This window comes from Salvelinus sp. IW2-2015, linkage group LG11 (genome assembly GCF_002910315.2).
Source record: "Salvelinus sp. IW2-2015 linkage group LG11, ASM291031v2, whole genome shotgun sequence".
Taxonomy (NCBI): domain Eukaryota; kingdom Metazoa; phylum Chordata; class Actinopteri; order Salmoniformes; family Salmonidae; genus Salvelinus; species Salvelinus sp. IW2-2015.
In genome coordinates, this window is record NC_036851.1 from 49,388,388 (window position 1) to 49,411,857 (window position 23,470).

The 23,470-nt window shown below is 42.7% G+C and overlaps 1 protein-coding gene and 1 pseudogene across 1 annotated transcript in view; one reads left to right on the forward strand and one right to left on the reverse strand.

Moving 5' to 3' along the window:
* LOC111970524 (solute carrier family 12 member 5-like) overlaps positions 1 to 18,646 on the reverse strand; it is a 314,999-nt pseudogene extending 296,353 nt beyond the window's left edge.
* A 3,483-nt stretch (positions 18,647 to 22,129) lies between these two features.
* nat8l2 (N-acetyltransferase 8-like 2) overlaps positions 22,130 to 23,470 on the forward strand; it is a 4,355-nt gene continuing 3,014 nt past the window's right edge. Inside the window, exons 1-2 of the mRNA XM_070445792.1 lie at positions 22,130 to 22,208; positions 22,402 to 22,526. Coding sequence (XP_070301893.1) covers position 22,526 — 1 coding nt within the window. The 5' untranslated portion in view covers positions 22,130 to 22,208; positions 22,402 to 22,525. The remainder of the gene's footprint in view (positions 22,209 to 22,401; positions 22,527 to 23,470) is intronic.

A 23,470-nucleotide genomic window follows, 5' to 3' on the forward strand; every position in this document is an offset into this window, starting at 1 on the left:
TCCACCACAGAAGACAAGGGAGAGTTCCACCACAGAAGACAAGGGAGAGTTCCACCACAGAAGACAAGGGAGAGCTCCACCACAGAAGACAAGGGAGAGCTCCACCACAGAAGCAGTCTTCTTCACTGGGAAAGAATGGAGCGAAGAAAAGTGACAACATAATTCTCTCCCTCGTGATTCGAATCGCTAAATTATGGATAAAAGTCGTGATGGCTGTTGTTATTATTCAAATCGATTCCTGCTGCTGTTGTCCTACATTACCATTTGAGACGTCTTGCTGCAACAACAGAGAGGCTGCATGGCCCCAGTTTTGAGCAATTGTTTTCTTTTCATCGCAGTTTACCCTTGTCTGTCTTTTTACTTGCTTTTTGTATGAAGTGGCATTGGTTTGTCAAGTGATTTCTCATGAGCTAAGGCTCCTAATTCAGACTGGGTAGAAGGGGAAGGAGGGTGCAGGGAGTCACACATCACAGCCCAATTCAGTCTGCCAGTTCACCTCACTGAATCTTAGCATCTATCCCAAATGGTACCCTATTCCCTATTTAATGCACTACCAGGGTCCATATATGGCTCTGGTCACAAGTAGTGCACTATATAGGGAATAGGCTGCCATTTGGGTCAAAGCCAAAATCATTTCTCCTCAGTAGTGTTGGAGAAAACAGTGCCAGACTCAGTGGTGATGACAGATAGGATCATAACCTCTGATGCCTATTGGTGATGGACAGATAGGATCATAACCTCTGATGACCTATTGGTGATGCAGACGTTGGATTCGAAACCTCTGATACCTTATTGTCGATGCACAGATAGGATCATAACCTCTGATGCCTTGTGGTGAGGTGACAGATATGGATCATCACCTTCTGAGACCTATATGGTGGATGACAGATAGGATCATAACCTCTGATGCCTATTGGTGATGACAGATAGGATCATAACCTCTGATACCTATTGGTGAAGATGACAGATAGGACGTACCACTATACTTGAATGTACAAGGGTACATAAAGGGTACAAGGGTAATAATCTCTATTACAATGGTTGTCTAAGCTGACGTATACATATAGCCCAGTCAGGCTTAAACGTATCGCTAATGTCTTATTTGAGCCTTATAATAGACGTATTATAATAGATCAGCAATCTAAAGGGAGAAACAGTTTAAAAAAWATATATATTGTAGCTCAGTCAAGTGCCACAATGTTCTCTCATTATCTGACGTGTCTGTGTTAAAACTACACAGAGGTCTCCTCTATGGCCTTCTTGTGAGTGGGATTTTGTCACCTTCTCTTTCTATCAATCCCCCCATTCCCCCTTTCTTTGTGCAGACATCGTTACATAACCAGGATACCAGGGTTTTACTAAATGATTGCATGTCTCCGTCCTGCGGTATATATACATTTTTCGCTGCCACCCGAGACACACGTGCACGTACATTCACAACCTCAAGCACATGCATGAAACTCAAACCCACACTGATGCAAAGGGACATCGCACAACCCCCCCTACCCCAACACCACACACGTGTAACCTGAACACATGTATGTCTGCATCGCTTTCTCTCTCCCTCCCTCCCTCGTGCACACACACACACACACTCACACACACCTTCATGATTCACTAATGTGAAGCAGAGATGAAGAGCAATACTGCCCCCTGCTGTTTTAACACAGAACCAGAGACCTAGGATCAGTTGAGTCTTTTAGATCCTAATGAATCAGATTATAAAATGGAAAGGACCTGATTCTAGATCCAACATTATATAAATCACATGAAAAACACAAATTTCATATGTATATATTTTTCACGCATTTATCCCTTATGATTATTTTTCACCACTTACACTATGTTTTTGCAAACATTTACAATGAATTTGCTCTCGCATTTAAAAATGATTTCCTTGCAATATTTTATTTTGCTATCAATACTTTAGGGTTTATGTCTTGCTTTCAAGATCATTATTTTTGTTTGCAATACTAAAAATGTTGTTCTCACTTTCAGAAGTTTTGCTTGATATTAATGCACAAAAGTAACTCACTCACMAGAGGATTGCACCATATAATAATACTATTATTTTATTAAACGTGTTTAAAGTAGCAATCCTTATTTGAAACATTAAAAAAAGTTCTCTCCCCACCCCAGTTTCAGTAAAAAGTTGAGGGATGGGGCTGGAGAAATGCAACCACTCTCAAACCCATAGATTACACTACGGATGCAAGGACTGACCATCCATTATATCAGAAGTATAGTTTTAACCATGTTGAGGCAATACAGTGTTTGTTTACATTTACTTTGTTAAAAACATTGGAGTAAATGTGGAGTTCTGACATGTGAAACTGCAAATCAAATTTTTTCAAGTCATTGAAAAAGCAGGGTTTTAGAAATGTTTGCTAATTTATTACAAATAAAAACAGAAATACCTTATTTACATAAGTATTCAGACCCTTTGCTATGAGACTCGAAATTGAGCTCGGGTGCATCATGTTTCCATTGATCATCCTTGAGATGTTTCTACAACTTGATTGGAGTCCACCTGTGGTCAATTCAATTGATTGGACATGATTTGGAAAGGCACACACCTGTCTATATAAAGGTCCAACAGTTGACAGTGCATGTCAGAGCAAAAAACAATGTTTTTCAGCGGCAGGGACTGGGAGACTATTCAGCATTGAGGGAAAGATTAACGGAACAAAGTACAGAGAGATCCTTGATGAAAACCTGCTCCAGAGCGCTCAGGACCTCAGACTAATGGCACTGGAGGAGATGGCTCCTAACCAATTGTGCTATTGTGTGTGTTTTTTCATGTTATTTGTAACTTATTTTGTACATAATGTTTCTGCCACCGTCTCTTATGACCGAAAAGAGCTTCTGGATATCAGGACAGCAATTACTCACCTGTAATATCTTATGTTTCACCGAGTCGTGGCTGAACGACGACATGCATAACATACAGCTGGGTGGGTTTTAAATGCATCAGCAAGATAGAACAGCTGCCTCCGGTAAGACAAGGGGTGGAGGTCTGTGTCTATTTGCAAATAACATTTGGTTCACAAAATCTAATATTAAGGAAGTCTCAAGGTTTTGCTCGCCTGAGGTAGAGTTTCTCATGATAAGCTGTAGACCACACTATTTACCAGGAGAGTTTTAATCTATATTTTTCGTATTTGTCCATTTACCACCACAAACCAATGCTGGCACTAAGACCGCACTCAACAAGCTYRATAYYGCCATAAGCAAACAAGAAAATGCTCAACCAGAGGCGGCGCTCCTAGTGGCCGGGGACTTTAATGCATTTGACCTCATTTCTACCAGCATGTCACATGTGCAACCAGCGGAAAAAAATCTTTAGACCACCTTTACTCCACACACAGAGACGCGTATAAAGCTCTCCCTTGCCTACCATTTGGCAAATCTGACCATAACCCTATCCTCCTGATTCCTGCTTACAAGCAAAAACTAAAGCAGGAAGTACCAGTGATTCGCTCAATACGGAAGTGGTCAGATGATGCATATGCTAAGCTACAGGACTGTTTTCCTAGCACAGACTGGAATATGCTCCGTGATTCTTCCGATGGCATTGAGGAGTACACCACATCAGTCAATGGTTTCATCAATAAGTGCATCAATGACGTTGTCCCCAAAGTGATTGTACGTACATACCCGAAGCCATGGATTACAAGCAACATCCACACTGAGCTAAATGGTAGAGCTGCTGCTTATAAGAAATCCCGCTATGCCCTCTGACGAACCATCAAACAGGCAATGCATCAATACAGGACTAAGATTGAATCGTACTACACCTGCTCTGATGCTCGTCTGATGTGGCAGGGCTTGAAAATTATTATGGACTAAAAAGGGAAGCATAGCTGTGAGCTGCACAGTGACAAAAGCTTACCTGATAAGCTAAAATACTTCTATGCTCGCTTCGAGGCAAGCAACACTGAAGCATGCATGAGAGCACCAACTGTTCTGGACGACTGTGTGATCACTCTCTCCGTAGACAGATTACCAGGACTTGTTCTCAGAGAATGCGCTGACCATTTGGCAAGTGTCTTCACTGACATTTTCAACCTGTCCCTGACCGAGTCTGCAATACCAACATGTTTCAAGCAGATCACCATAGTACCTGTGCCCAAGACCACCAAGGTAACCTGCCTAAATGACTACCGACCTGTAGCACTCCATGGATACATCTGTAGCCATGGAGTGCTTTGCAAGGCTGGTCATGGCTCACCATTATCCCAGAAACCCTAGACCCACTCCAATTTCCATACCACCCCAACAGATCCACAGATGAGGCAATCTCTATTGCACTCCACACTGCCCATTCCCACCTGGACAAAAGGAGCACCTACGTGAGAATGCTATTCATTGACTACAGCTCAGCGTTCAACACCATAGTGCCCTCAAAGCTCAAATCAAATCAAATGTGATTGGTCAAATACAGTGGGGAGAACAAGTATTTGGTAACCTGCAAAATCGGCAGTGTTTCCTACTTACAAAGCATGTAGAGGTCTGTAATTTTTTATCATAGGTACACTTCAACTGTGAGATACGGAATCTAAAACAAAAATCCAGAAAATCACATTTTCATATGATTTTTAAGTAATTAATTTGCATTTTATTGCATGACATAAGTATTTGATCACCTACCAACCAGTAAGAATTCCGGCTCTCACAGACATGTTAGTTTTTCTTTAAAAAGCCTTTGTTCTCCACTCATTACCTGTATTAACTGCACTGTTTGAACTCGTTACCTGTATAAAAGACACCTGTCCACACACTCAATCAACAGACTCCAACTCTTCACAATGGTCAAGACCAGAGAGCTGTGTAAGACATCAGGATAGAATTGTAGACCTGCACAAAGCTGGGATGGCTACAGGACAACAGGCAAGCAGCTTGGTGAGAAGGCAACAACTGTTGGCGCAATATATAGAAAATGGAAGAAGTTCAAGATGACGGTCAATCACCCTCGGCTGGCTCCATGCAGATGCTCACCTCGTGGGCATCAATGATCATGAGGAAGGTGAGGATCAGCCCAGAACTACACGGCAGGACCTGGTCAATGACCTGAAAAAAGCTGGGACCACAGTCTCAAAGAAACCATTAGTAACACACTACGCCGTCATGGATTAAAAATCCTGCAGCGCACGCAAGGTCCCCCTGCTCAAGCCAGCGCATGTCCAGGCCCGTTGAAGTTTGCCAATGACCATCTGGATGATCCAGAGGAGAATGGAGAAGGTGATGTGGTCTGATGAGACAAAAATAGAGCTTTTTGGTCTAAACTCCACTCGCCGTGTTTGGAGGAAGAAGAAGGATGAGTACAACCCCAAGAACACCAACCCAAACGTGAAGCATGGAGGTGGAAACATCATTCTTTGGGGATGCTTTCTGCAAAGGGACAGGACGACTGAACCGTATTGAGGTAAGATGGAGGGCCATGTATCGCGAGATCTTGGCCAACAACTCCTTCCCTCAGTAAGAGCATTGAAGATGGGTCGTGGCTGGGTCTTCCAGCATGACAACGACCCGAAACACATCAGCCAGGGCAACTAAGGGAGTGGCTCCGTAAGAAGCATCTCAAGGTCCTGGAGTGGCCTAGCCTGTCTCCAGACCTGAACCCAATAGAAATCTTTGGAGGGAGCTTGAAAGTCAGTATTGCCCAGCGACAGCCCCGAAACCTGAAGGATCTGGAGAAGGACTGTATGGAGGAGTGGGCCAAAATCCCTGCTGCAGTGTGTGCAAACATGGTCAAGAACTACAGGAAACGTATGATCTCTGTAATTGCAAACAAAGGTTTCTGTACCAAATATTAAGTTCTGCTTTTCTGATGTATCAAATACTTATGTCATGCAATAAAATGCAAATGAATTACTTAAAAATCATACAATGTGATTTGTTTTGTAAGTAGGAAAACCTGCAAAATCGGCAGTGTATCAAATACTTCTTCTCCCCACTGTACATGTGTTTAGCAGATGTTATTGCGGGTGTAGCGAAATGCTTGTGTTTCCAACAGTGCAGTATTACGTTACAAGTAATCAAACAAGTTTACAACAATACACACAAATCTAAGGAATGGAATTAAGAATATATAAATATATGAACAAACAATGTCAGAGCGGCATAGACTAAGATACAGTAGAATAGAATATAGTATATGCATATGAGATGAGTAATAAAAAATGTAAACATTATTCAAGTGACTAGTGTTCCATTTATTAAAGTGGCCAGTGATTTCAAGTCTATATATATAGGCAGCAGCCTCTAATTTGCTAGTTATGGCTATTTAACAGTCTGTTGGCCTTAAGATAGCTGTTTTTCAGTCTCTCGTTCCCAGCTTTGATGCACCTGTACTGACCTCGCCTTCTGGATGATAACGGGGTGAACAGGTAGTGGCTCGMGTGGTTGTTGTCCTTGATGATCTTTTTCATCTTACTGTGACATCGGGTGCTGTAGGTGTCCTGGAAGGCAAGTAGTTTCCCCCGGTGATGCGTTGGGCAGACTGCACCACCCTCTGGAGAGCCCTGCGGTTGCGGGCGGTGCAGTTGCCATACCAGACGGTGATACAGCCCAACAGGATGCTCTCAATTGTGCATCTGTAAAATTTTGTGAGGGTTTTATGTGCCAAGCCAAATTTCTCAGCCTCCTGAGGTTGAAGAGGCGCTATTGCGCCTTCTTCACCACACGGTCAGTGTGGGTGGACCATTTCAGGTTGTCAGTGATGTGTACGCCGAGGAACGTGAAGCTTTTCACCTTCTCCACTGCAATCCCATCGATGTGAATAGGGGGGTGATCCCTCTGCTGTTTCCTGAAGTCCATGATCATCTCCTTTGTTTTGTTTTGTTGACGTTGAGTGAGAGGTTATTTTCCTGACACCACACTGCCAGAGCCCTCACCTCCTCTCTGTAGGCTTTCTCGTCATTGATGGTAATCAAGCCTATTGCTGTTTTGTCATCTGCAAACTGGATGATTGAGTTGGAGGCGTGCATGGCCACGCAGTCATGGGTGAACAGGGAGTACAGGAGGGGGCTGAGCACGCACCCTTGTGGGCCACAGTGTTGTTTCCTACCTTCACCACCTGAGGGCGGCACGTCAGGAAGTCCAGGACCCAGTTGCACAGGGCGGGGTTCAGACCCAGGGCCTCGAGCTAAATGATGAGCTTGAAGGGTACTATGGTGTTGAATGCTGAGTTATAGTCAATGAACAGAATTCTTACATAGGTATTTCTCTTGTCCAAATGAGATAATGTGTGCAGTGCGATGGCGATTGCATCGTCTGTGGATCTATTGGGGCGGTAAGCAAATTGAAGTGGGTCTAGGGTGTCAGGTATGATTCTTAACTAGCCTCTCAAAGCACTTCATGATGACAGAAGTGAGTGTTATGGGGCGATAGTCATTTAGTTCAGTTACCTTTGCTTTCTTGGGTACAGGAACAATGGTGGACATCTTGAAGCAAGTGGGGACAGCAGACTGGGAGAGATTGAATATATCTGTAAACACACCAGCCAGCTGGTCTGTGCATGCTCTGAGGACACAACTAGGGATGCCATCTGGGCTGGCAGCCTTGCGAAGGGTTAACACTCTTAAWTGTCTTACTCATGTCGCCTACTTCAAAGCAGACAAAGAAGGTGTTTAGCTTGTCCGGAAGCAAGATGTCGGTGTCCGCGACGTGGCTGGTTTTCCTTTTGTAGTCCGTAATTGTCTGTAGAACCTGCCACATACGTCTCGTGTCTGAGCCGTTGAATTGCGACTCCACTTTGTCTCTATACTTACGTTTTGCCTGTTTGATTGCCTTACGGAGGGAATAACTACACGGTTTGTATTCTGCCGTATTCCCAGTCACCTTACCAGGGTTAAATGCTGTGGTTCGCACGCTTTCAGTTTTACGCGAATGTTGCCATCTATCCACAGTTTCTGGTTAGGGTAGGTTTTAGTCTCAGTGGGTACAACATCTCCTATACACTTCCTGATAAACTCAATCACCAAACTGTTCCTGGATGGTTGGGAGAAGCTGCTCTCGGAGGATGTGTTGGTACCATTCTTTATTCATGGCTGTGTTCTTAGGCAAAATTGTGAGTGACCCCACTCCCTTGGCTGAGAAGCAACCCCACACATGAATGGTCTCATGAATCTTTACTGTTGGCATGACAGGAATGATGGTAGCGCTCAGCTTGTCTTCTCAGGACAAGCTTTTTTCCGGATGCCCCAAACAATCGGAAAGGGGGTTTATCAGAGAAAATGACTTTACRCAAGTCCTCAGCAGTCCAATCCCTGTACCTTTTGCAGAATATCAGTCTGTCCCTGATGTTTTTCCTGGAGAGAAGTGGCTTCTTTGCTGCACTGCCCTTCTTGACACCAGGCCATACTCCAAAAGTATTTGCCTCACTGTGCATGCAGATGTGCCTGCTGCCATTCCTGAGCAAGCTCTGTACTGGTGGTGCCCCGATCCCGCAGCTGAATCAACTTTAGGAGACGGTCCTGGCGCTTGCTGGACTTTCTTGGGCACCCTAAAGCCTTCTTCACAACATTTGAACCATTCTCCTTGAAGTTCTTGATGATCCAATAAATGGTTGATTTAGGTGCAATGTTATTGGCAGCAATATCCTTGCCTGTGAAGCCCTTTTTGTGCAAAGCAATGATGACGGCACGTGTTTCCTTGCAGGTAACCATGGTTGACAGAGGAAGAACAATGATTCCAAGCACCACCCTCCTTTTGAAGCTGCATCTGATCACTCTTCATAACATTCTGGAGTATATGCAAATTTCCATCATACTAACTGAGGCAGCAGACTTTGTGAAAATTAATATTTGTGTCATTCTCAAAACTTTTGGCCACGACTGTACACGCTGACACGGTTGCCAGGTGTACAGTGTTTCCCCTGACACATTAGTACGGCTGGCTTCCGGGTTAAGTGGGACTGTGTCAAGAAGCAGTACGGCTTGGTTGGGTTGTGTTTGGAGGACGCACGGCTCTCGACCTTCGCCCCTCCCGAGTCCATACGGGAGTTGCAGCAATGAGACAAGACTTTAACAACCAATTGGATACCACGAAATTGGGAAAGTCATATTTCTGGTCGTAATGCTGGTAATGCTGGTGAGTTACCACCGCTCTGATATCCAAAAGTTCTTCCCGGCTGTATCTAATAACACAAAACATTTTCTGGCCTATAACGTAAGAAATAACACATAAAAAAACAAAATATTGGAAAGTTGCCTACGGGCTAMAAGCTTGGCTGCCCTCTCTGCCGGCGCCATTTTTCATCACTAAGCTAAGGACCCTGGGACTGAACACCTTCCTCTGCAACTGGATCCTGGACTTCCTGACGGATAGCCCCCAGTGGTAGGCCTGATCACCAACAACGATGAGAGTGGTGTGGTACCAGGATAACAACCTCTCACTCAACGTGATCAAGACAAAGGAGATGATCGTGGACTACAGGAAAAGGAGGGCCGAGCACGCTCCTATTCTCTTCGATGGGGCAGTAGTGGAGCAGATTGAGAGCTTCAAGTTCCTTGGTGTCCACATCACCAACGAACTATGATGGTCCAAACACACCAAGACAGTCGTGAAGACGGCAGACAACGCCTATTCCCCCTCAGGAGTCTGAAAAGATTTGGCATGCGTCGTCAGATCCTCAAAAGGTTCTACAGCCTCACCATCGAGAGCATCCTGATTGGTTGCATCACCGCCTGGTATGGCAACTGCTCGGCCTCCGACCGCAAGGCACTACAGAGGGTAGTGCGTACGGCCCAGTACATAACTGGGGCCAAGCTTCCTGCCATCCATGACCTCTATACCAGGCGGTGTCAGAGGAAGGCCTTAAAAATGACCAAAGACTCCAGCCATCCTAGTCATAGACAGTCCTCTCTGCTACCACACGGCAAGCGATACCGGYGCGCCAAGTCAAGGTCCAAAAGGCTTCTTAACAATTTCTAACCCCAAGCCATAACTCCTGAACAGCTAATCAAATGGCTTTATTTGTTAAACCTGTTTTTGCTTTGTCATTATGGGGTATTTTGTGTAGATTGAGGGACTTTTTAAAAATCAATTTTAAAATAAGGCTGTAACATAACAAAATGTGGAAAAAGTGGAAGGGTCTGAATACTTTCCGAATGCACTGTGTATCAAATTTGAATCAATCTAATATGACATTGATCTGAATAAGTATATTTTGTCCCCTCTGTATTGTAGCTGTGTCATATCATTGCCAATGTGTTGAGATGAAATCACTGGAAAGCCGCAGATAAACGACATAACCTGGTAGATAACAATGGTTAGCCAAAGAAATGTGATTTACAGCCAATCAGTCATTATTAAGGCTTCTGATTAGCATACAATTCCTATTCAGTTGTTATGGAGGCAATGTTCTGACAGATAATAAATGGAGGGGGAAAAATGTAGAATATTGCACTCCAGAGACAACAGTCCTTTAGGCCCAAGTCACTGCTAAGCTTACCTAAACATTGACTAACTAATGCATTCATGGGTGCCAATCAATGCGACTGAGAGACTGAACATTATTACTGTAGTCACTGAACGATAGAGGGCTGAGCACGGCCGTTAGAAGGATATCAGCGTTTACAACCACACAGGAAGTGTATTATTCCCAAATAAAAGAGTCCCCCCATTAAGGGAAAGGGGAATGCCTAGTCAGTTGTACAACTGAATGCATTCAACTGAAATGTGTCTTCCACATTTAACCCAACCCCTCTGAATCAGAGAGGTGCGGGGGGCTGCCATAATCAACATCCGGTCTAATCAATACCAGTCTATTCCACAATGGGGAGAGACAGTTCATCTTAATCAGCACCAGTCTGTTCCACAATGGGGAGGGACAGTTCATCTTAATCAGCACCAGTCTGTTCCACAATGGGGAGGGACAGTTTCATCTTAATCAGCACCAGTCTGTTCCACAATGGGGAGGGACAGTTCATCTTAATCAGCACAGTCTGTTCCACAATGGGGAGGGACAGTTCATCTAATCAGCACCAGTCTGTTCCACAATGGGGAGGGACAGTTTCATCTTAATCAGCACCAGTCTGTTCCACAATGGGAGATCAGTTCATCTTAATCAGCACCAGTCTGTTCCACAATGGGGAGGGACAGTTCATCTTAAATCAGCACCAGTCTGTTCCACAATGGGGAGGGACAGTCCAGTTTAATCAGCACCGATGTTATGCCAAAGCTAAGCACCAGTCTGTCCCACAATGGAACAACAGTCCAGTCTAATCAGCACCAGTCTGTCCCACAACGGGAGGGACAGTCCAGGACGAACATAAACACAGATGACAGGCCACAATGAACAGGCAGGGCAGAATGGTGCTCTGTTTCTAAAGGCTGCACTGTGCAGTGTGCCACACACACACACACACACACACACACGCACACACACGTTCATAAAAAGAGAAAATACAGTGTACATAAAATACTCAAAGATATACTAGTCATTCAGAGGAACCTTACACAGACACACATTTCTGAGCACCTTGCCTATCTGTCACTTTGTGCAGGCTCTGTGTCCCTTGTGATGTACACTGAGGTATCAGGGTGACCGCTGACCCCATGACACAGTGGTGTTGGTTTTTTCTGGATCAGAAAAAGAGCTTAGGTGGTTGGAGTGGAAGTGGTCGTGGCAATGGGCTGCAGGGCTGAACTCAGCCTTCACCATGGTCCGGGGGGGACTCACTGCAAATTGGGTATAATGCCTGGTACCTCAGCCCAAAAGAACCCTGAATTGCTCGATTTGGGGATTTTTTCTTCTTCTGAAAACCTGACTGTCCAGATTTTATTTTGGTGCATTATCTTCTCTACAAACTTTCTGCCCCAAAATAATTGTGTAGTTATTTTGTTTGTTTGTTCTTTTCTACTGTATGGCCCAAGAATTTCCTATGCAGGAAAAACCCTGTGGTCAAGGCATTGTTCGAGACCAAAGAGTTGAGTCTAATGCAATGGAACAGTGGCTTTTATTACTGGGTGGGATCCATAACATGTCACTAACCTGCCACCCCCACGCTAGTCTGAGGTCTACCGGCTAAAGTGTGCTAATGGTACGCACGCACATTCGACACACACACACACACCACACACACACACATCAGGACAGTGAATACGCTGTCGATTCTGTTGTGTTCCAGGGCTCAGGCCCTGGTGTGTGTGTGTGAGACACATCACACACACACACACACACACACCAGGGCCAAGATGAGGGATTAATTATGCATAGAGTTAAAAAAGGGAACTATCAAAAACCCCAAAACAGCTCTGCATCTGCTCATAGAGTACAAGTTAACGGATCAACTTTGGTCTCCTCTGTATACGATGCATTAGGAAAGTATTCAGACGCCTTCACATTTCCCACATCATTTTCGTTACGTTACAGCCTTATTCTAAAATTGATTCAATAGTTTTTTCCCCCCTCATCATTCTACACAAAATACCCCATAATGACAAAATAAGAAGAGGTTTTTAGAAATGTTTGCCCCTATTCTTCTCTGCAGATCCTCATAAGCTCTGTCAGGTTGGATGGGGAGCGTCGCTGCATAGCTATTTTCAGATCTCTCCAGAGATGTTCGATCGGGTTCAAGTCCGTGCTCTGGCTGGGCCACTCAAGGACATTCAGAGACTTGTCCCGAAGCCACTCCTGTGTTGTCTTGGCTGTGTGCTTAGGGTCGTTGACTTGTTGGAAGGTGAACATTCACCCCAGTCTGAGGTCCAAGCGGGCTGTCATGTGGCTTTTACTGAGGATTGGCTTCCATCTGGTGGTTCCAAACTTATTCCATTTAAGAACGATGGCGGCCACTGTGTTCTTGGGGACCTTCAATGCTGCAGAAATGTTTTGGTACCCATATGCAGAATTGTGCCTCGACACAATCCTGTCTCTGAGCTCTACGYACAATTCCTTCGACCTCATAGCTTGGTTTTTGCTCTGACATGCACTGTCAACTGTGGGACCTTATATAGACAGGTGTGTGCCTTTCCAAATCATGTCCAATCAATTTAATTTACCACAGGTGGACTCCAAGTTGTAGAAACATCTCGAGGATGATCAATAGAAATAGGATGCACCTGAGCTCAATGTCAAGTCTCATAGCAAAGGGTCTGAATACTTATGTAAATAAGGTATTTAAAAAAAATATATATATATATATATATATACATAAATTTGCAAAAAAAAATGAAAAAAATCTGTTTTCGCTTTGTCATTATGGGGTATTGTGTGTAGATTGCTGAGGAAATGTTTTATTTAATCAATTTTAGAATAAGGCTGTAACGTAACAAAATGTGAAACAAGTAAAGGGGTCTGAATACTTTCCAAAAGGCACTGGTAATACGAAGATATTAACAAAGATTCAACATCATTTTGGGGAAATTAGACCACACGGGTGAGGATGTTAGAAATCAAACAAGGTCATCATAGAGGTGATTGACTATAGTATATTGCAACAGAATACTGCACTAGGATTTCTCTATGGGTTGCAGAATGGAGCGTATCAGGACAGTGAATACGCTGTCGATTCTGTTGTGTTCCAGGGCTATATCAAAAACAACGTCATCAAGATGAACAGCTCCACAAGTTCACAAATGTCCTTGCGGTCCAAGGTAAGGTTGACTGCAAGGCGATACACACCACTACCCAATCCAATAGAATGATCCACAACTCTGCAAGGTCAASGACAATGGAGCTCCACCTGCGGGGAATCAAATCACATGGTGTGAGCTGTCTTTCTCTCACACACACACACTTTGGATCGATAGAAACAGGATCACAGGGAGGGAATATATATATATGCGTAGCACCACTAAGTTGTAAAACCGAAGGTCTTCACTGTGCCTGGATGTCATAACAGCACTGAGCTAACACGGTGTCAATGACTTCGCAGAATCACACACCTGGCCATTTGGGATCCACAACTGTATGGTGGAAAAATGTATTTGTACACTAGCATGCATACACCCACCCACCCATACACCCACCCACCCACACACAGCAACATTAGCAACAAGAGCTACGCCTCCTACCTACGACCGCAGCACAGCTGTGCTTAAAAAGTTAAAATCCACTCTCTCTCGTGTACAATTGCTTTATACTGAAATCCTTGTGTTCGCCCTGCAATGTTTTACACAGAACTTCAAACTAACGTTTCAGTCAACAGATACAGTCAACCAATTAAAACTTGGAATCAAACCATTTAAGTGACGCAAAGGCTGAGACCTATTGAGACACCTCCACTTGACGAATGTTATTTATCAATTTTCTCATCTAAACAAATGTGTACTTTTCTACATTCAACATTTGCTGTTATTCACATCCATTAATTTAGCTGGAACGACGAGGTGTCTTTGTTCACACAAAAACCATGATTCTCTTTACCTGTATCCAACAGTGTAAATGATTCATTCCTATGCAAGGTAATACTATCGATCTGAGGTCGGACATCCAGTCAGACTGAGTGGAACAGCTCACTCGGGGGGTAATATTCTTACTGAAACGTTGAAAGACATTCAAATAAATCACCAGATCAATGTAATATGAAAGAAAGCTTGTTTCTATACAGCATATAGCACTTTTTTTCCCTCACTCACTGCAAAGCCATTTGTAATGTACTATGAGAATGAAAAAGGTGCTGTAGCCATGGAAACTGTTATCGTTGATCCAGAGACAAGAGCCTCCACAAGGCTGTGCAACTGCTGTGTCTCCTGGCGACTAAGGGAGTCCCTCTGTGAAGAGGTTTCTCCTTTCCAGGGGAAAACGAGGAGATGACAAGATTTGTTCCTACTTGTAATGCAGGCTCTGGCCAAGAGAGTGATTGATACACGCAACAGTATTTATTTTGCAAAGTGAAAACTGAGAAGTGCTGAGAAGGCATTTTCCATACTAATTTCACAAAGTAGGGAATATAAGTATTGGTGGCACCGGTGACATAGTGGAATAGGCAATGGACGACTTTCATTACTCACATCTCCGGACTTTAACTGTGGCAACCTGTCAGAAGTAGCTGTCCCATATATAACCGTAGTGTTCCCGCTCCTCCAATATCTTTAAGCGGCTGACAGCTTGGAGCAGGTCAGGTGCCAATGCAAAGGACAAGAGGCTTTAGTCGGTGTAATGGGAAAACAAGAGGATGGATTTAATCAAATTTCAAATGGAAAGGGGGATACCTAGTCAGTTGTACAACTGAATGCATTCAACTGAAATGTGTCTTCCGCATTTAACCCAACCCCTTTGACACTGCCAATGTTATTACGCCACAGCTTTAAAATGTSCATTTGAAGTTTGAACAAAATATATGAGACTTTGAGAGTCAGAAAATAGGCTAATGTGTTTGATTCATTGGGACTACATGTACATTTCAGTCATTTAGCAGACACTCTTATGCAGAGCGACTAGGGTTAAGTGCCTTGCTCTGGCCCAACGCTGGCCCAACGTTACTGGCCCAACGCGCTTAAATCGCTAGACTACCTGCCACCCTTAAGCTTCAAACCTGGACWATTTTCTCTCCACCAACAAGAAGGGTGTGAACAGTTTGTGTCATGAACAGTGCCTCCGCCCATAGAAATAGACATGGGTGGCCGCGAGATGTTCCCCAATGCTGGAAGYGGGGCCTGAGTGAAAAAGTTTGGGAACCCCTTCTCTACATGTGTTAGGTAGACTTTCTCCTCATAGATTTATGCTTCCAGTTTTAAGAATAAACCCCTGTATGCAGTCAGTAGACAAATAAAACAGATAGGTCTACCTGCCTACTGCATAAACTGGTTTGATTGAATGATGCTCCCATTTAGTTGCTTTCAAAATGAAATTGGGTCCATTGGATTTTGCACAATAACTGCTGCTCCGATTTTAGTCACCAGTCCTCCTGAAACCCAGATAATTAGCTATCATTAGTATGCTATTAAGACTTTACAATGGCTTGGGAAGTCAACTTGTAACACATTTGTTATATTGCAAAGCTTATTTCCTGCAATTCTATACATTTTGCCATTTGTCCGTCGGACTGCCAGATGGTGAAGCGTGAGTCCAATGGTGGCGAGCTTTATACAAAACCAGCCGACGCTTGGCATTGCGCATGGTGATCTTAGGCTTGTGTGCGTGCGGCTGCTCGGCCATGGAAACCCATTTCATGAAACGCCTGACGAACAGTTKTTGTGCTGACGTTGCTTCCAGAGGAAGTTTAGAACTCGGTAGTGAGTATTGCAACCAAGGACAGATGATTTTTACACGCTACATGCTTCAGCACTTGACGGTCCAGTTCTGTGAGCTTCTGTGGCCTGCCACTTCACGGCTTAGCCGTTGCTGCTCCTAGACGTTTCCACTTCACAATAACAGCACTTACAGTTGCCAGGGCAACTCAAGCAGGGCAGAAATTTGACGAACTGAATTGTTGGAAAGGTGGCATCCTAGTATGGTGCCATGTTGAAAGTCACTAAGCTCTTCAGTAAGGCCATTCTACTGCCAGTGTTTGTCTCTGGCTGTGTGTATTATTGTAAGACACAGAGTTGGTGAACGGATGATCTACGCATGTGTGGTTCCCACCGTGAAGCATGGAGGAGGAGGTGTGATGGTGCTTTTGCTGGTGACACTGTGATTTACTTACAATTCAAGGCACACCTAACCAGCATTCTGCAGCGATTAGCCATCCCATGGGTTTGCACTTAGTGGGACTATCATTTGTTTTTCAACAGGACAATGACCCAAAACWCACCTCCAGGCTGTGTAAGGGCTATTTGACCAAAAAGGAGAGTGATGGTGCTGCATCAGAAGGCTACAATCACCCGCCCTCAACCCAATTGAGAGGATTTGGGATGAGATGGACCTCAGAGTGAAGGAAAATCAGCCAACAAGTGCTCAGCATATGTAGGAACTCCTTCAAGACTGTTGGAAAAGCATTCCTCATGAAGCTGGTTGAGAGAATGCCAAGAGTGTGCAAAGCTGTCATCAAGGCAAAGGGTGGCTACTTTGAAGAGTCTCAAATAAAATTGATTTTTGATTTGTTTAACACTTTTTTGGTTACTACATGATTCCATGTGTCATTTCATAGTTTTAATGTCTTCACTATTATTCTACAATGTAGAAAATAGTAAAAATAAAGAAAAAACCCTTTAATGAGTAGGTGTGTCCAAACTTTTGACTGGTACACACACAAACAAACATATATATACACACATGTGCATCTCAGGCGCGCCCCAGAGTTTGGGAACCACTGACGTAGAGTACCAAAAACCAGTAAACGACACAAAAAAAAATATAAAATTCATTGACTTCAGGGAAAAGGTATATGCCACACACACACACACACACACACACACACACACACACACACGGATTTGATTGAATTCACCCTTGGGAAGTAATAAATGAGCAATGAAAATTAGAATTAGCAGAAGTGTCATCTGTATGCTAAATGTTTACACTGAACCAGCCCCTATGATAAACACAGTATGACCACTATTGATCTGTTCTGAATGGTTTTATGAACTGAACATGATGTATTGCATTTCTTCTCAGTCTATAGAATATTGCCTACATGCGGACAGAGTAAACTGCTAGAATGATTAAGGAACAATGTGGCTAAATGTAATACCACCAACAGAKCTTTAGAAGGGTTTATTCATGTCAAGCTTTGGGGGGAGGGGTTTGTATGGTAATGGGATGTATTGATTTGCCATACACCTGTCCGGCATCCAGACAGTCTCAGTAAGATTAATGCACACTCATGGAGTCTCAGCCAGTAGTGTATGCTTGTCTTGCTGCAAGGGTTAGCTGCTGTGACTCAACATTCAATGACACCATAGCTCCAAGACAAAAGCACAATATTCCAACGAATCACAAATGTGCAACAAACAATTTTCCATAATAATAGCGTGTAAATGATTGATGTGATTGGGTTGGTTATTTGCTAGTTATAAAGCCACTTCATTATAAATACATATATATATATATATATATATGTGTTCTGTCTGTCATGTCCGTCATTTGAATTAACTTTCTTTTTAAACAACATAAAACATCTAGAAAAAGGCATTTCGATGGACATTTTGCGCACTGCACCTGTGGCTAGATAGCGATTGTTTTTATTTGGCTGTTTGGCAAATGGAAAATTGTTGACCTGCGGTCATTTAAAATTCATGTCACACACATCTGTTCACAGACACTATGGTGGCACCCAGCAACCAGCAAGCATCCAGGCGTTAACATGATACCCAGCATAGGATACTATACAGTAGAAGCGCGCATCCTACCTTGCACGACCACTACCTCCGTATTGAAAGACACCTCTTTGTTTGAAGAGCTCGGAGTGGGTTCATCTCCCTCYAACAGTTGGTTCACCTCGCCCTGGATGTCTGACACGTTACGGCCGCTGTCGCTCTTGGAAAAGGCGGTCACGGTAAACCTCTGGCTCATGGTGTCTCCGGTGGTACCTCACAACCGTGAAACAAGCGGCGAGTCTCCTGCCTTGGCGGCGCCCCGGTGGAGGAATTCACCGAGGATGCAGATGGAGACGCAGATAGAAGCTCCTGACAGCTGTTGAGAYGGCTGTACACCGACCCAAGTGATTGTCCTCGGTATCATTGACTAGATCTCTATCCGCAACAAGTTTCCCTCCGTCTTGTCTTTGGAAACTGCGGCGTTTTGGTCGTTGATATGAGATATTGAATGATGAGAATAAGCTATCACATCAACCAGTGTCTGGAAACGGTTGTGCACCTGGGTCCTAAAGCCGGTGWTATATAGGTGAATAGATAGTATAGATAGCCATACCTTTTGCCATGAATGACAATGTTCCCCTTGTGCTTTCAACCATGTGCAAGCATTAGCCCCATAATGTAAGCAATGCCACTTTTATAGTTATCTCCCTTATTGCCTATAAGTCACTTAATTTCTTATGTAAAGAAATGAGACGTGGTAATGAAGTATCCAATTTCTTGATAGCCTATGCAACGTTTGAAATAAGAATGTTCCTACACMGAACAAAAATATAAATGTAAAGTGTTGGTCAAATATTTCATGAGCAGAAATAAAAGATCCCAGAAATGTTCAATAAGAACCAAAAGCTTATTTCTCTCAAATGCTGTGCTAAAATGTGTTTACTTCCCTGTTAGTGAGCAGTTAGCCTTGTCAAGATAATCCATCCACCTGACAGGTGTGGCATATCAAGAAGCTGATTAAACAGCATGATCATTACACAGGTGCGTCTTGTGTTGGGTACAATAAAATGTGCAGTTTTGTCACACAACAAAATGCCACAGATGTCTCAAGCTTTGAGAGAGCGTGCAATTGGCATATTGACTGCAGGAATGTCCACCAGAGCTGTTGCCAGAGAATGTAATGTTCATTTCTCTACCATAAGCCACCTCCAACATTGTTTTAGAGAATTTGTAAGTACGTCCAACCGGCCTCATAAACGCAGACCATGTGTAACCACGCCAGCCCAGGACATCCGCATCCAGCTTAATCACCTGTGGGATCTTCTGAGACCAGCCACCCGGACAGCTGATGAAACTCTGGGTTTGCACAACCAAAGCATTTCTGAACAAATTGTCATAAACCGTCTCAGGGAAGCTCATCTGTGTACTCGTCGTCCTCACCAGYGTCTTGACTTGACTGCAGTTCAGCGTCATAACCGACTTCAGTGGGAAAATGCTCACCTTCGATGGCCGCTGGAGAAGTGTGCTCTTCACYAATGAAGCCCGGTTTCAACTGTACACTGTACCGTGCAGATGACAGACAGCGTGTATGGTGTTGTGTGGGCGAGCAGTTTGCTGATAACAACGTTGTGAACAGAGTGCCCCATGGTGGCGGTGGGGTTATGGTATGGGCAGGCATAAGCTACGGACAACGAACACAATTGCATTTTATCGATGGCAATTTGAATGCACAGAGATAACGTGCCATTCATCCACCCCCATCACCTCATGTTTCATCATGATGATGCAAGGATCTGTACACAATTCATGGAAGCTAAAAATATCCCATTTCTTCCATAGCCTGCYTACTCAGCTGACATGTCACCCATTGATCACGTTTGGGATGCTCTGGATCAACATGTACAACAGCGTGTTCCAGTTCCCGCCAATATCCAGCAACTTCGTACAGACATAGAAGAGGAGTAGGACAACATTCTACAGGTCACAATCAGCAGCCTAATCAACTCTATAGGAAGGAGATGTGTCATGCTGCATGAGGCAAATGTTGGTCACACCAGATATTGACTGGTTTTCTGATCCATGCCCCTACCTTTTTTAAAGGCATGTGACCAACAGATGTATATCTGCAATCCCAGTTATGTTGTCACATGTGCYCCCTCTCCGTCCTCTAGGTCACCAGGCTGCTCGTTATGGCGCACACCTGTCACCATCMTTACCCGCATTATGACACTCACCTGGACTCCATGACCTCCTTGATTACCTTCCCTATATATGTCACTCCCTTTGGTTCCTTCCCCAGGCGTTATTGTTTCTGTGACATGGCTGTGCGTTGTTCGAGTTTCTTGGTTTGTATTATGTTACGTTTATTTATTAAAACACTCACTCCCTGAACTTGCTTCCCGACTCTCAGCGCACATCGTTACACATGTGAAATCCATAGATTAGGGGCTAATGAATTCATTCAAATTGACTGATTTCCTTATATGATCTGTAACTCAGTAAAATTTCTGAAATTGTTGTGTTTATATTTTTGTTCAGTGTATTTTCATAAAATAGCAGTGGAGGAAAAAGTACTGACTTGTCATACTTGAGTAAAAGTTTCAATACCTAAATAGAAAATGACTRAAGTAAAAGTCACCCAGAAAAATTCTACTTGAGTAAAAGTCTAAAAGTATTTGGTTTTAAATATACTTAAGTATCAAAAGTAAATGTAATTGCTAAAATACACTTAAAGTATCAAAAGTTAAAGTATGAATAATAAAACATTCCTTATATTAAGCAAACCAGACGCCACAATTGTCTTGTTTTTTAAATTTACGGATAGCCAGAGGCACACTCCAACACTCAGACATCATTTACAAACAAAGCATTTGTGTTTAGTGAGTCCTCCAGATCAGAGGCAGTAGATGACCAGGGATGTTCTCTTGATAAGTGTGTGAATTGAACCGTTTTCGTTCCTGCTAAGCATTCAAAATGTAACAAGTACTTTTGGGTGRCAGGGAAAATATATGGAGTAAAAAGTACATTATTTTCTTTAGGAATGTGGTTTAGTAAAAGTTGTCAAAAATATAAATAGTAAAGTACAGATACCCCAAAAAACTACTTATGTAGTACTTTAAAGWATTTTTTACTTAAGTAATTTACACCCCTGTGAAATAGAAACCCATTTTAGGAAATTAGTAAAGTAAGTCACATTTGATGGGTAAGGCCCAGGATCCCCAATATTCACATTTCTGGTAGCCTACAACYCACAGCCTATACACAGTGGTGTAAAAAGTACCCAATTGTCATACTTGAGTAAAAGTAAAGATACCTTAACATAAAATGACTAAAGTAAAAGTGAAAGTCACCCAATAAAATACTACTTGAGTAAACGTCTAAAAGTATWTCATTTTAAATGTACTTAGGTATCAAAAGTAAATGTAATTTCAAAAATATACTTAAGTATCAAAAGTAAAAGTATAAATCATTTCAAATTCCTTATATTATGCAAACCAGATGGCACAATTGTATTGTTTTTTAAATGTATGGATGGTCAGGGGCACACTCCAACACTCAGACATGATTTACAAATGAAGCATTTGTGTTTAGTGAGTCCGCCAAATCAGAGGCAGAGGATGAGCAGGGATGTTCTCTTGATAAGAGTACTTTTGGGTGTCAGGGAAAATGTAAGGAGTAAAAAGTACATTATTTTATTTAGGAATGTACTGAAGTAAAAATAATCAAAAATATAAAGAATAAAGTACAGATACCCCAAAAAACGACTTAAGTAGTATTTTAAAGTGGTTTTACTTAAGTACTTTACACCACTGCCTATACATACCAATATAATAGTAATAATAATAATATAGTATTATTAATATATGCATGTATATTAAATAATTGTATTATTATTATTATTATTGTTGCGGTAGTTTAGTCTGCCTTCGACCTACTCATTACCACAACTATAGAATAATGACTTTACCACAATGGAATCACATGACTAAATTTGAGGGAACGCCATGGGTAGTGGAACGTTTGCGTTGAATGGTTCTTGGACTCGCGTGGAGCCTACCTTTTATGCAAGTTATGTTTTTATTCTCAAAATCTTTATTGTAACGTTAATGTAGCCTACTCTGGAATATTTTGTAGTATTTTATTTTAACTTGAATTTGAAGCAGATTGTCTGGGTCAATTCGCAGTGTGGACTTTGCACGGACATAAACGAAGTTGTGTAACGTTAACGTTTCGTTATTGAAAATTGTATTTTTCCAGAGCCTGCGCCCTTTGACGTTACGTTGTATCCTTTCTGCAGCTGTTGAATATAGCCTATATTTAATCCGTAGTCACAAAACTGGACTTGGAACAGAAGGCTGGAAGTGCACAGACAATCTCAAAAAGTAAGGGTGTTTTTTTGTGAGTGACGTTTCAGTTTTGAGCAGTGAGTTTTAGTCAGCTAGGCCTACATCAGACATGTTAATTATGCTGATGATGTACCCTCAAATTGAGACGTTCTTGGCCAGCCGTTGCCAAGGATCTCAACTCCATAATTATTTCATCCACGGAGTTGAGCGCAGACTATAGAGTTTTCAAATGAACCTCCGAATCGTTCGAGTCACTATGCAGTCAATACTTCACAATCCGTGTACACATGTTGGTCCTCTGTTGTTGCGTGCTTTGTTTGCTGAAACCGATACGTTTTAATAACACGTTAATCAAATACAACCACCGACTGTTTTCTTGTTGAGATTCAGTTGGCACATGCGCATTCCTGAGTTGCCATTTTAGAGCAACAGCAATTAGTAACAGTTGGTGGTTATATTTGACTAACGTTTTATTATAAGGTTTTATTTTTTTTTAAATATGGATTTCTGCAAATAAAGGCACACAAGAACAGAAGACAAACTTAGGTACATGGTAAAGGTTTAAGAATTTACATTTTGAAGTATCGACTGCATAGCAATTCGAAGGAGTCAGATGTTAATAAAAAAATTKTAGTCTGCACTCAGCTCCGTGGATGAAGTCATTGTGAAGTTGAGGTACTTGGCAAGATCAGCCCTGACCTACTAGTGGGTCGATATGACATTGGTATTACATATGTGAACCTGAAATTGTAATAACGAGCCTAACATGCAAAATATATTTGAATGATGGTGACTTTGTAGTCAATTACCCTATCAGCATTATACATTGTATGTTGTTTAGTAACAGTAAATACATTTAGAAGAAGACGCCAGATAAATAGATAGATAGGTTTCACTGAACACACCAGATAGATAGATATATAGGTTACACTGAACACACCAGATAGATAGATATATAGGTTACACTGAACACACCAGAT